General features: G+C 46.7%; 1 protein-coding gene across 1 annotated transcript in view; it reads right to left on the reverse strand.

The window, feature by feature from the left end:
• Nucleotides 1–482: 482 nt before the first annotated feature.
• WNT3A (Wnt family member 3A) overlaps nt 483–14,616 on the reverse strand; it is a gene marked incomplete at its 3' end in the record, with an annotated part of 93,294 nt that continues 79,160 nt past the window's right edge. Inside the window, exons 3-4 of the mRNA XM_080339149.1 lie at nt 3,895–4,160; nt 483–962 (exon numbers count right to left, since the gene is read on the reverse strand). Of these exons, the coding sequence (XP_080195275.1) occupies nt 483–962; nt 3,895–4,160 (746 nt within the window). The remainder of the gene's footprint in view (nt 963–3,894; nt 4,161–14,616) is intronic.

Genomic DNA, 14,616 nt, shown 5'->3' on the forward strand with positions numbered 1-14,616 from the left:
TTGTTGTCGCTCATGTTACACACAGAGCCTGGCCATTCGGGTAGGTAGATAGATCTCAGAAAGCTTAGTGCTGCTGTCCAACACAGCCTCTGCCAGGCCAAGGGAAAAGGAGACACTCAGGAAGATGCAAGTCTTTCAAAGGACACTTAATCACACAAGTCACTTCGAGTGGGCAAGAGCAGAGCAAATCCATGCTTTTGCTGATGCTCTTCTTTCCAGCTCTGTGTTCTCGGCTGGTTGAAAAATCACTGTCTCCTATGGGAGACATCATCGGGGCGCAACTTGTGTCACTGCCTGATGTAGCTCAGGATAGCCCAGAAGTCATTAGACCTATTCTATCCGACCAGTTTTAGCCTTTTTTTAAAAAAAGTTTTTATTCTTTTAATATCAAAAAAAGTAGACTTCTCTCGTGTCTGCCTCAGAGGAAGTAGGCTCGAATCTGTTTCTCCACCCAGAGCCCAGCAAAGGGTTTTTTGCCTGTTTTATTTGCACGTGTGGACATCATAGACTCGTATGCACTCCTGGCAGCGGACATAACAGCACCAGTGGAAGATACAGTGGCACTTCTCTTTCCGTTTCTCAGTCCTCGTGTTGTGCCCGCGGCCGCAGCACAAAAGGTCACAGCCGTCAATCCCATGAGAAGTGACATTACAGATCCTGTCACGGGTCCCAAAGGAACCCGTCTCAGGGTTGGGCTCGCAAAAGTTCGGTGAGTTCTCGTAGTAAACCAGGTCCTTCTCGGTTGGAGCCTTGAAGAAGTTGTATTTGGGCCTGAGGGTCTCCACCCAGCCGCGGGATTCTCGGTGTTTCTCCACCACCATTTCAGAAGCGCTGTCGTACTTGTCCTTGAGGTAGTCACCGATGACCCTGAAGTCTGGCTGAGACCACCAGCAGGTCTTCACTTCGCAGCTGCCCGAGAGGCCATGACATTTGCACTTGAGATGCATGAGTTCAATAATAGACTGAAAGAGAGGAGGGGGAAGGCAAAGAAGAAGGAAGACATTAGACTGTGTTCCAAACACATATTGCATTCTGCTATTTAGCCAGGGTTTCCTAAAGAATTGCGGTGTTTTCACAGATAATTTTACACACTTATGAACAAAAATCACCTTATCCTCTAGTCAATGCCCTGCATAGATGCTGGGTCTGAGGAAGATAAAACCTCTGCAACTTCATTGTTTTCAGTGACTATCTCTGGTTCCTACCCCAACTTTAAGCATCTACCAAGTGCTTTCACTAAGGGCTGAAGAGATTTCGGTGCATGCTAACTTCTATCTTATCAATGTTCACGTGTGAATGTTACAGTACTCTCACCCAAAACCACAACTCAGACACATCTAGGCAGAGAAGCGAAGAACACACAAATCTACTGAAACAATGTCTTTGTAAATGCAATATACAGCTATTCTATTGGAAATTGAAGCAATATGAAATATCCTAACTGTCTAGCATGGAATTCCTTCTTTTACATACGTTTCATGTTTACTTAAGCAAACAAAGTTCTAGCCTTGCTGCGGCTATGTTCAGAAACCTGAAAAGTAATGCATTTTTATTTTTAAATCAGGTTTATGATTTTTCTAAAACCATTTCAAAGAAAAAAAAAAATAGCAGCCCAACTTTTGATTTTGAAAGGCTCACACATAAAACCCTGTCCTGGAATAAATCCAAAGGTAATTATTGATCCCAGAAGTTTTGCTTTTGCCTCTTATAAAATTGGTCTAAAGGTTTCTCGAGGTGTTGCCCTCCAGTACTCTGAGGTGGGAGATAGCCTTATGCAACTTGTTTGATAATCTGCGTTTTCAGACTGATCAGCAAATTTCTGGGTACGTGAACAGACTAGTGCCAGCCTGAGTCCAAAAGATTTGCCATGAATCAGCACCTTGGTGCTCACCAGGTGCTTTCCTGTGTTATTTATGGAGTATCACCCACCGCAAAGGCGGTGGTAATTAGCGATGAGAGAGAACCACAAAACGTTTGGTTCATATATTCATGCTGAACTTAATCAAAGCTTCTGGCCTAGTCGTAGGGGTTGAGTTCATATGGGAACTAATAAGAAATATTGCCTATGGGTCAGGTTTAGCTGGAAACACTTCAGTATCGAGGCCTGGAGATCTGTACCATGCGTGCTGGCATGGTAAGAATGGAAAACACTAGTGCTTTATAAGACAATAGGATTTCAGATAATAGTGTGACATTTGCTCTCTGATCTTTGACAGCTGTAAAATGCACAAAAATAACTCAGTGTCAAGGAATAAGGCTTATGGTAAAAAGACCTCCAAGCCTGTGGTCTCAGAGATGTTTGTTCAAAGCTCAGTTCTTCCAAGAATTCTCATTTAAGGGCGAAGATCTCCTTTCCACTCTACCCAGCTTCACCACAGCCCTCTTTATCTCATCTATCCCAGCAGCTGCTACCAGCAATGCGTGATACCTTGGGGTACATGGAATAATTTGGGCCAGAGCTGGAGGAAACCACTTAACTTCTTGTAGGTATCTTCATTGCAGACAATTTTTGCTTCTGCTGGTACTTCATTTTGAATGGCTGTATTCCCTACCAGTTCTCCTGTGGTGTGAGGTGGAGTAACTCCATCATGATTTGATGGTGTCCACCTGAGGAGCTCACACTGAACTTCTAGCCTGCCTGAGGACAGCTGTTTCCCCACACAGTACAGTTGTGTTGGCTTTGCTATAGCTCACTGCACAGTCGTATGTCCTCATAGACATGTGTAAGGTTGTCTCCTGAGGCAACAAGACCATATAAATCTCTTCTGATTACAGTGAGGTATCTTTCTTCCACTCAGGGATAAACTATCTCAAGTTTACCACATGAGAAAAAATTCTGTTATCTTAGAGGAGCTGTGGCATGGTCTCCATTTGCAAGAGCTTTTACAAATTGTTTCCTGTTTTTCTAGCATTTATGGGCTATTCTTGAGATGAAAAAGAGAATGTTCTCTTACTGGGATTGTTCCTCCTTATGGCCAAAGATCCACTGTGTGTGAGGCAGTCATTGTGATGAGGGTAAGATTTTGTGCTTTCAGTTCCCTTACTTATTATACTCTGTGACTGAAGTGAAAACACATTAGCTGTCTTTGGGTCATGGTCCAGGTTTAATCAGGAGGCACCAAAGTCACATTCCCTCTCGTTTTCTTTAAATACTACCCAGGGAATGGAACAGTGTTGAGAAGAGGGGTGGTGGGAAATGCTGCCCTGCTCTTCCCTGCCCTCAAACCTACAGAGCAGGGTGGTGGTCCCAGGGGAATGGACAGTTGCACTAAAACTAGGATTCAGTTGCCCAAACACACGCATCTAATGCCATTTGTGAGCTCTAGTAGTGTCCAAGGCATCAGTTAATAGATAGTGGAGGACCTGCAGGAGACCCAGTCTTTCCCAGTAGCAGCTCATGGGCAGGCTGGATACTTCAGGATATCTCAGTTTACATTAAAATGCCTTTGCTTAAGCAGCTGAATCCTCTGGTCCATCTCTCCTATCTTCAGATATCTACAGTATGGACATCTCTGTCTGTACATCTCACTTTCTTCCTACAGCCAGCTGAGGTGGACAGGCAGAGTTAGGGCATCTTTGACTGAGATATTTCAAATTACTCCCTCAAGGTGGGATCAAATAGCATCCTAGACCTGTCTGAATTGATCCATTCTCTATAAAGACAACTGGAACACTGACTGCAATGTAGACGTTTACATTTGGGTGGGCAAATTTATTTATAGCTTTGATGGGTCAAGTACATCAATCACCTCCCTGACAAGAACTATCGTAGGATAAGTATGAACGTTTCATGATGTAAACCAGCTTAGATTTAGGTTTGGTTATTCCATCCCACTGTTCATTGTAATAAAAGATTAAAGGGAGATCGAGAAAGGAGAAACTAAATGTCCTTACGGTCCTTCCAGCTTCGTTATTGTGCCTGTTCATGGCCGATCGGGCATCTGGTCTGTTCTCTCGGGCGTCTGCAAACTCCCGAGACACCATGCTCCCAAACTCCACGTCCTCACTGCAGCCCCCCCATTTCCAGCCTTCCCCAGGAGAGCCCTTGTGGCGGGTGTCGCAGCCGCAGATGGTGGCCGAGCCCTCGGCGCAAGATCTGGTCACCGCGAAAGCCACTCCGGCAGAGGCAATGGCGTGGACAAAGGCTGATTCCCTGGTAGCTGTGGAAGAGAGAAATCAATGAATAGTGGCCAGTGAAGGCACCACCCATGGCTATGATCAGAATACCTTCTCTCCAGTGCATGGCAGAAGGACAGGAAACTCTCCTCTTCCCTGTGGTCCGGCTTGGACCTACTCCAAAGACATTTACTTATACTAAGAAATAAGCTTCTTGTGTAGACAGGACCAGGCTTGATTCAAGGTCAGCCAAGAGGTGTTGACTAAAGTCATCTTAAGGTCTTAGGATGGGATCATGGCAAAACAGTGCAAACCTGAGCTTCAGAGGCCATATGGTACATACTATATGGTACTTTGGAGGCAATGCACCTCGTAGCCATAGCTTGTGCTACAGTTGTGGTGTCAAATGTGCAGAATTTGGACTGTGTTCCCATAATATGGAAAATGCAGGTCTACACTTACTGACAGCCTCCACCCTTAGTGGTGGGACCAGCACCAGTTAAAGCGCCTCCTCTTCCTTGACTGGGAGAGGTGCTGATGGCTAGAAGGTAGGAAAATGCCAGGATGGACAGATACTCCCCAATCTTCATTATGTGAAAAAAATATTGTCCCCGCCCTCCATCGTCAGGCCACCTTCTTTTTTCTGGGCTGTCTAGCTCACTTGGCATTCAATATATGACATCTTGAACCTACCCAAAACTTTGCTCACTTGCCTAATTAAGGTGACTGTGAATTAACTTTCCTTTTCTGCCCATTGCTTCGGGTTGGGGGGGTGGAATCAGCCAAAAGATTTCATGGTTGGGGTCTGAGGAGCTGTGGTCTGTGTGGAGACCTTTCCTCATAGCCCTTAATCCTAGTTGGACCTGGGTGGGGAAGGACAGCTCAGCATTAACCTGTTTTTCCTGGATGCTAGTGTTTTTTTCTACACTGTGCTGAAATGAAAACCAAACATTTAAAACTGCTTTGCGAATGGGCAATATACCAGAATATCAGTTTGTATTCTCCAACCCCCCAGTTTTGGTTTCATGATGTTTCTTCACTCACTTGAAATGACCCTGGAGTTCAACACCACATCTCAGAAAACATGATTGCTATGTTTTTTAGCTTCAGAAAAATGGCATTTTTATTGTGAACAAGGCTATTCTCAAATCCTTGAGGTAGTTCTAAGAAGACACACGGATTCTGATAACTGGTCTCCCTTAGCCTACATCATTCCCCTCATTAACTCATCTCATGCCTATAGACCAGTTAGCCACAAAAGCAGGTTGTCTCTGACACCTTTCAGATCCATAAAGGCAGGTCAGGTTTTCAGTTGATGCATCTTCTCCAGTTTCTCCTGAGCTTTACATCAGCTGATGAGGTGCCTCCTCAAAACCACTCAAACCTTCTCTGCAACATATATTGCTGATCTGAGCTTTCCCTCGGCATTTTGGCTTAATCTTTACCTTCAAGATGCTTCCAGGCTTTACTAACACTAGGAGAGTTTAATATGCCAAGCCAAAATGCCAACATGTTCTGGGGGAGAAATCAAAACTGCATGCTTGCAGAGCAGTCCAGGCTAGATTGAAGGCTTAAGCAAGAACTTGTGCAGCACTACTTCGCTTTGGGAAGACTACCAAATACAACAATATGCAAATCAAATAATGTGCATGAACTTACAAGCCGAAGGTATGAGCAATGTCCTGGAATATGATGTCAATGCTCATCATGAGGCTAGTAAGTCACTGAGGTCTAGAACCAAAAAAAGGAAAGTGCAGGAATCCTCAGCTCCACAATGTGATTTTGAAAAACCCTTGTTCAGCATCTGTCCAGCCTGGAGGATCCCAGGTTCCTGCAACTGATGACCATACAGTTCCTGAGCTGTGTGAAAGCTCAGCTTTTCAGCGTGAACAGATGAGTCCAGTTCTAACAGGACTGGGGACTTAGCATCTTGCACTTGCCTAAGCCCAGGTGGAATCCAGAAACCAAATCTTGGGGGTAGGAGACTTGGTGTGGTGTCTCCGAGGGCACTAATTACCAGCCCTGTGGTCTGTAAAAGGCAAAGGCTTCTTGCAGAAGCCAGTCAGATAAACTGGTGGGATGAATGCTGAGGACATAGTGCCTGACCAGAAAATAGCTAACACACCTTCCACCTCCTTCCATTGTGGCCCAGTTAATCTTGAAACCTTTTGATATGCTGCTGTGCCATGGACAGGAAAGGAAGAGGATAATTCTTATTCTTCTTCTTCTTTTTCTTCTTCTCCTTCTTCTTCTTCTTCTTTTCTTCCTCCTCCTTCTCTTCTTTTCTTCCTCCTCCTCCTCTTCTTCTTCTTCTTCTTCTCCTTCTTCTTCTTTCCCCTTCTGTCTGACAGCTGTAGAGGCTAAAGGACATTTCTCTCATCTCCTGTGAATCACCCCTTCCTCTATTCAGAAGGAGAGACCTGGTCCAGGCCTTCAACTACCTGGGAAGGTGCCATAGGTGCTGAATTGATGTTTCAAATGCCATGGAGAGCCCTTGTGGTTTGCCACACTGAGACAGACAAGAAAGCTACTGCAGCCATGGTGTTTGTGTAGAAAAACTTGCATGAGGATGAGAAGAATGGTCTTGGCTCAGGAGCCCAAAGGTGGTGGATCCCACCTGCACTTCAGCAGGAGCAATTAGCTCAGAACAGAGGTGATTCTCTGTGCATACAAGTGCAGAGCTCACCAAAATCCAGGGAGCTTTAGGCAATGTAGCCAGAGAGTCTGCAGAATTTCTACATTTGCCATGGTCTGGAGCACAAGTGTGATGGGAGCGGCTGAGGGACCTGGGGGGTTCAGCTGGAGAACAGGAGCTGAGGGGAGACCTTCTGATCTCTGAACTGCCTGAAAGGAGCTTGGAACCAGGGGGGGTGTTGATATCTTCTCCCAGGTAATAAGTGATAGGATAAGAGGAAACGGCTTTAAGTTGCACCAGGGGAGGTTGAAGTTGGATCTTGGGAATAATTTCTTCCCAGAAAAGGTTGTCGGAACAGGCTGCCCAGGGCAGTGGTGGAGTCACCATCCCTGGAGGGGTTGAACAGATGCAGAAATGAGGTTCTCAGGGACATGGGTTAGTGCCAGAGTTGCGTTAACGGTTGGACGGGATGATCTTGAGAGTCTCTTCCAACCAAAATGATTCTGTGACTTGGTTGCAGCTGAACAAGGGGTTGTGGAAGCACTGCTTTGGTTGTAGATACCCAATTCTGCCTAAATCCCAGGTCTGTTACCTAAACTCTCCACTGGTGCTAGCCCTTACTGAAAGCCTACCGCTCCAGGAGGGTACTGATAGGATTTTCTCTAAGAAGCACCGGTTCTACTCAGCTCTCCTCTTCCCAGAAAGAGCTCAATGTCTTTTTACAGCCTGTACATGCCGTAATCACTCCCCTGCTTTTGAAATGCAGCCACCCCTGGGGTGGAGTGCAGCCACCACTTAACAGCACACAACAGGAAGCAAATAGCATCGTATCTGATTGTAACTACCTGGGGAATGTAGGCAGGCAGAGAGAAGAAGCTGAAATCTGGCCCCGGGGCACTGAGGTTAGGAGTTTGTCTCTCTTGAGAAAGTTGCAGCCTGATCTCTTCTTAATGACTCCACGAAATTAGGGCACACTGGGTTTACATCTCCTACCCCTAACTTAAGGCACCGAGTTCAATATTGACGCAGATGAAAGAGTGCCGTGGCGTGAATCATGTCCTGCCACCCCCTAAGTTATAGGACTGTCCTCCAATTACTAGAGCAGACCTGACCCTGCTGAGCTCTGAAGAGCTCCCCAGGTTGTAGCCGGAGGCGGTGTGGCTGCAGGAATGGAGAAGGAGTGTATAGAGATACAGATAAGCAGAAGGAAAGCATGCACTTGTAATGGAAATGAGGGGTTATTAAGGTGCCATATAAAAATGCAAGAGACTTTAGCAAAGATAACAGGAAAGTGCAGTATATTTGTCAGGTCGCCTCATTCCTCTCTGGGTGGTTCGGGTAGCAGGAGACAAGCAGCTCGTTAGGACTTGAAGAGAGCTTCTGGAAAGTCATCTGGCAACAGAAGGTTAATAAGGACTAATACTTCATGGGGATGTTGACTTAAGAGCATTTTAACCACTTTTTTTTCCCTTATTTTCTTTTGCAGTGCAGCACAAGGTCACCAAAGCTCTGGCTTCAGCTTGTTTAATTCCTGCTTGCTCCTGACTTTCCCTGCAGGGCTTAGAGACTTGAACCGCTGGTGTTCCAAGGTAGCCTGTTCTGGACCCTTTTTGGGGGATGTCTGCCAGTGAAAAAGGTGCTGAGACATATATAAGGCCTTTAGGGATGCTTTGTAGCTGCCCCCTCATGCAGAGCTCTCCAAGTCACTGGTCGCTTCCAGAGATCAATTCCTAAGGAGCCCAGTCTGGGAAGCTGAGAGCCTGAATGTCCCATGCAGAACACTTCTGACCACCCTGCCTCAGCAGAAGAAACATCTTGGGATGCAAAAATACGTGGCTGGGCTGCATCAATATGAGAATTCAGAGGCCTGAGGATGGGGTGACCTAAGATTTGATGTCCTGTTTTCTCAGTGACTTTGGGCAAATCCTTTAGTCAGTTCTTGCCTCTACTTGCTTATCCATACACCTGAGAACAATCCTACCTCTCTCCTCAGGAGCCTGCATGTCTTCAGGATTGTGGGAAGAAGGTGTTGGAGCTGAATAGCAGGTCATCAAGTTATCGGATGAGGAAGACAAATGAATAATCACAGAAATATCTCAACTGTCTAATATATTAAAGCCGCTTTCATGTGTTCTTCTGCCCAGACAATGACTTATTTTCCCTGAATCTTTATCTGAATGACTAAATGATTAACCCCAGGTCAGGTAGATATCCCAGAAATGAGAGAGGATGGACTACGGTGGTGTAAAAGGATGAACATGACGGTTTATTTTGGTCTTTAAAAGCTACAGTCTCTTTTTACCACCTTTGTACCATAGTGCTGTGCCCTGTTGTCCACATGTTTGACACCCTAAATCTTTCCTTCCTCCCTGCACAGTGTCCTGGTGGTAACAGCAGGTTCTTGGGATGGGGCAATGCAACCCACCTTCAGATGTGTTGGGAGCTGAGGTTGCAAGTCCTGTGTCCTGGACCACAGCTTGAACTGCTGGATGGTATTTTAGAAAGGAGGCACTACTCTTTCCACTGACTGCTCTTTAAAAGAGAGAAGTGAGATCTGTGCAGAGAAAGAAAGGAAGAAGAAAAGAAAAAAAAGAAAGGGAGAAAGGAAAGAATCATAGAATATCCCGAGTTGGAAGGGACCCACAAGGATCATGGAGTCCAACTCCTGTCCCTGCACAGGACAACCCCACAGTTCACACTGTGTGTCTGAGGACGTTGTCCAGTCTCTTCTTGAACACTGTCAGGCTTGGGGCCGTGACACCTCCCTGGGGAGCCTGTTCAGTGTCCAGCACCTCTGGGTGAAGAACCTTTTCCTCATGTTCAACTGACCCTCCCCTGGCACATCTTCTGCCATTCCCTCAGGTTCTTTCATTGGTCACTAAAGAGGAGAGTTCAGTTCCTACCCTTCCTCCTCCCCTTGTGAGGAAACTGCAACCACCATCAGGTCTACCTCAGTCTCCTCCAAGCTGAACAAGCCCAGTGACCTTAGCTGCTCCTGAAACAGCTTCCCCTCCAAACCATTCACCAGGAGGTGAAAGAAGAAGGAAGGAAGGAAGGAAGGAAGGAAGGAAGGAAGGAAGGAAGGAAGGAAGGAAGGAAGGAAGGAAAACAAAGAGAGGAAGGGAGCAAGATGTCTTGCTTGAGGTGGTTCTGGATGGTACATCTTGCGAGGAGGGAAGCAGACCTCAGCAGCTGGAGAACAGATAGCCAAGCAGTAGAGATGGATCCTGCTCTAAGTGTTTCCCACTCAACACACCACAGTGACCACGAGATGGTGGAGTTCAGCATCTTGTGTGGCAGGAACAGAATAGCAAGTAGAATTGCAACCCTGGACTTTAGCAGGGCTAACTTTGGCCTTTTCAAGCAATTGCTGGGGGAAATCCCATGGGCAAGACTGCTTGAAGGAAAAGGGGCCCAAGAGAGCTGGATTGCATTCAGAGATTGCTTCTTCCGTGCTCAGGATCAGAGCATCCCCACACGTAGGAAGTCAAGGAAGGGAGCCAGGAGGCTTGCGTGGTTGAATAGGAATCTATTGGGTATGCTCAAGCAGAAGAGGAGAGTTTACAGGTCATGGAAGCAGGGGCTGGCCACTTGGGAAGAATATAAGGCTGCTGTTAGAGGATGTAGGAAGGCAGCTAGGATAGCCAAGGCCTCCTTAGAATTACAGCTGGCGAGAGGGGTCAAGGACAGCAAAAAGAACTTTTTCAAATACATAGCGGATAAAACTAATACCAGAGGCAATGTAGGCCCACTGAGGAATGGGGTGGGTGCCCTGGTGGCGGAAGATACAGAGAAGGCAGAATTACTGAATGCCTTCTTTGTCTCTGTCTACTCTGCCGGAGGCTGTCCTGGGGAGCCCTGTACCCCTGAGACCCCAGATGAAGCCAGGTCAATGGAGGAGCTTGCTTTAGTTGATGAGGACTGGGTTAAGGAGCAATTAAATAGACTGGACATCCATAAATCCATGGGTCCAGATGGGATGCATCCGCGGGTGCTGAGGGAGCTGGCTGAGGTCATTGCTGGACCGCTCTCCATCATCTTTGCCAAGTCTTGGGAAACGGGAGAGGTGCCCGAGGATTGGAGGAAAGCAAATGTCACTCCAGTCTTCAAAAAGGGCAAGAAGGAGGACCCGGGTAACTATAGACCGGTCAGCCTCACCTCTGTCCCTGGGAAAGTAATGGAACAACTTATCCTTGGTGCTATCTCAAGGCATATCAAGGATAAGAAGGTTATTAGGGGCAGTCAGCATGGCTTTACCAAGGGTAGGTCATGCTTGACCAACCTCATAGCCTTTTATGAGAATGTTACAAGGTGGATGGATGATGGCAGAGCCGTGGATGTGGTCTACCTTGACTTCAGTAAAGCCTTTGACACAGTCTCCCACAGCATCCTAGTTGCTAAGTTGCAGAGGTGTGGTCTAGACAATAGAGTAGTGAGGTGGGTTACAAACTGGCTTAAGGAGAGAAGCCAGAGAGTGGTAGTCAATGGTGCGGAGTCTAGTTGGAGACCAGTATCTAGTGGAGTACCTCAGGGGTCAGTACTGGGGCCAGTATTATTCAATATATTCATTAACGACTTAGACGAGGGAATAGAGTGTACTATCAGCAAGTTTGCTGATGACACTAAGCTGGGAGGAGTGGCTGACACGCCAGAAGGCTGTGCTGCCATCCAGCGAGACCTAGACAGGCTGGAGAGTTGGGCGGGGAATAACCTAATGAAATTTAACAAGGAAAAGTGTAGAGTCCTGCATCTGGGCAGGAACAACCCCAGGTTCCAGTATCGGTTGGGAAATTACATATTAGAGAGCAGTGTAGGGGAAAGGGACCTGGGGATCCTGGTGGACAACAGGATGACCATGAGCCAGCACTGTGCCCTTGTGGCCAGGAAGGCCAATGGCATCCTGGGATGTATTAGAAGGGGGGTGGTTAGTAGATCAAGAGAGGTCCTCCTTCCCCTCTACTCTGCCCTGGTGAGACCCCATCTGGAATATTGTGTCCAGTTCTGGGCCCCTCAGTTCAAGAAGGACAAGGAACTGCTAGAGAGGGTCCAGCGTAGGGCAACCAAGATGATTAAGGGAGTGGAGCACCTCCCTTATGAGGAAAGGCTGAGGGAGCTGGGTCTCTTTAGTTTGGAGAAGAGGAGACTGAGGGGTGACCTTATTAATGTTTATAAATATATAAAAGGTGAGTGCCATGAGGATGGAGCCAGGCTCTTCTCGTTGGCAAACAATGATAGGACAAGGGGCAATGGGATCAAGCTGGAACACAAGAGGTTCCACTTAAATTTGAGAAAACACTTCTTCTCAGTAAGGGTGACAGAGCACTGGAACAGGCTGCCCAGGGGGGTTGTGGAGTCTCCTTCTCTGGAGACATTCAAGACCCACCTGGACATGTTCCTGTGCAACCTCACTTAGGCGTTCCTGCTCCAGCAGGGGGATTGGACTAGATGATCTTTTGAGGTCCCTTCCAATCCAGAACATACTGTGATACTGTGATACTGTGTTCTACATGGTCCTCCTGAGTCTGTGGAAACTCCTTTGCAAATGGAACCTGGATGTCTCCAGGGCAGCTACTGGCTCTGCTGTGTGGAGACAAATCTTCAATTCCAACAACCCTTTACTTCCCCTGACCCTGGCACCATCCCTTTTGAAACATAGTCCTTGGAGTAGAACAATGACTTAATGCCTTTTTTTTTTTTTTTTTTTTGGTCTGAATAATATATAAATGACACAGAAAAGAACAGAACTGTCTCAGATTGTTCTGGAAGACATATAGTGAAGGAAAAAGTTCCCACATCTTAAGCACTCCTCCCAGCTATCATTAGCATATCTACTCTTGAACAGAGGATCCTTCTCCCCATTCCACACTAGGAAAGACACTGCAATGGTATGGCTGCAACATACGAATTTCTGACACTACAGACGTCTTGACTGCTCTTGGGAAAGTCACTTAGCAAGCTGGGTAAAACAGAGAAAATCTCATATCTGATAGAACTGCAGGGAGGACACACATTTTTCTCCTTTCAACTTCCTTTTTCAAAACTAAAAGACATGAGAAAGCTACTTGTTGCATCAGCTATTTCAGACACCCATCTCTGAGGGACAGAAGGTGTAAAGTCTTTCCAACATTTGTCTGGCGGGGCATGTACCCGGGGAGTGTGAGGAAGGGCTTCAGTTCCCTCCTTGGCACAAGGGGACACAAACCCATAGCTCTCACGCTAGGATTTGCACAACAGTTGACACATTGACTCTGGGTTTAAAAAACAAAAAAACCCCAACAAACCAAAGCAAACCAAACCCAAATAAACCCTAAGAACCAAGAAACTGGAAATAAAACTGGGGCCAGACTAGTGTTTCTGGTATTTGGAGCCAGCACAGCCCTGTCCTTTACACTGAAGGCCTATCCTAACAGCTTGTTGTGGTTGGGGTCCTTCTTGCAGGGATTGCAGGGAAGGAAGGAGTTGAGGCTGGGCCAGACAGCTTATGTAAAACCCTTCCAGTTGATTTACCTGAGATAGGTTCCTCTATTTCTACAATCGAAAGGAATGTGGTGAAACTGAAGCTCGCCTGCCTCCAAGGCCACGAGAGCCAACATTTTGTTTCCAACATTCCCAGTGTTTTCCCAAATGGATGAAGTGGATGAAGATGGTGAGGAATTTGTGAACTGAGCTTTGAGAGTTTTGGAAGCCCAGTCTGTGACTCAGGGTGAGATGAATTTTGTTTTTTGACTCTAATATAAAGAGGACCAGCCAGCTGCAATGAGCAATCTGTGGTTTCCTCCTTGTATCCATCAAGAGAGCCATCTTGGTGAGATATGGGAGGGGAGCTGTGCCATTCCCTTGTGGGGAGGGTCACCCGTAAACACCTCCATGGTGAAAGCTAAGCCAGAAGGGCTTGAATGAAATACCATATTGCATGATTTTGGATGGAAAAGAAGGATGCCAGAAAAAATTAATACCAAATGCTCCTCACCGTGCATGTGGGAGTTGAAGTACTGATGGTGCAGGTCAATGCCTACTCCTTATTTCCAACTACACTGAAGCCAAGGTTGGAGGAAGGCCTCATCTCTGAAGGGTACCTCTCAGAGCTGCCTTGAGCCAAAGTCTCATCAGACGCTAAGTAGATGATGACCCTCCAGGGGAAGTGGGTTGTTTTAGGCTCACACTGACAGCCTTGCTGGCTCAGCTACCTCCTGAATAACAGAAGTTAAATCCAATGGGACTGGTGAATCAGAGCTCACAGGAGCTGCAAAAATACACTCAGAGATCACTACAGGCTTTTACAGGCATGAACAACATTTCCTGTTGGCCTCGAAATCTGTGTGCAAGGTAGGCAGGGACCACGTGCAGCAATGAAGCCTTGTTTGTGTCAGACACCAGAAGAAGATCCTCCAGTCCCCTCAGTCCTGCTAGTCTCTGTGCTAAACTTGACAAAGCTATTAGATCCCTCAGAACCAAGAACCAATGGATCAGGACATGGGAATGATGTCCTCCACCTTACGATGCGGTTGGCACTAAAGGGAGCTTGTAAGAAAGGTGAGACAGACTTTTTAGTGGAGTTGTGATATGAAGAGGGGTGATGGTTTTAAACTAAAAGAGGGGAGACTCAGACTAGAAGGAAGAAATTTTTGACAATGAGGGTGGTGAGAGCCTGTCCCAGGTTGGCCAGAGAGGTGGTGGATGAACCATCCCTGGAGACATCCCAGGCCAGGCTGGACGGGGCTCTGAGCAACCTGAGCTGGTGAAGATGTCCCTGCTCATGGCAGGGGTGGCACTGGGGGAGCTTTGAAGGTCCCTTCAACCCAAACTATTCTATGATTCTAAGAAGTGAAGGGTCACATCTCAGAACACAGGACATATTTCTCCCC

Source organism: Nesoenas mayeri (genome assembly GCF_963082525.1).
Source record: "Nesoenas mayeri genome assembly, chromosome: 2".
NCBI classification, from domain to species: domain Eukaryota; kingdom Metazoa; phylum Chordata; class Aves; order Columbiformes; family Columbidae; genus Nesoenas; species Nesoenas mayeri.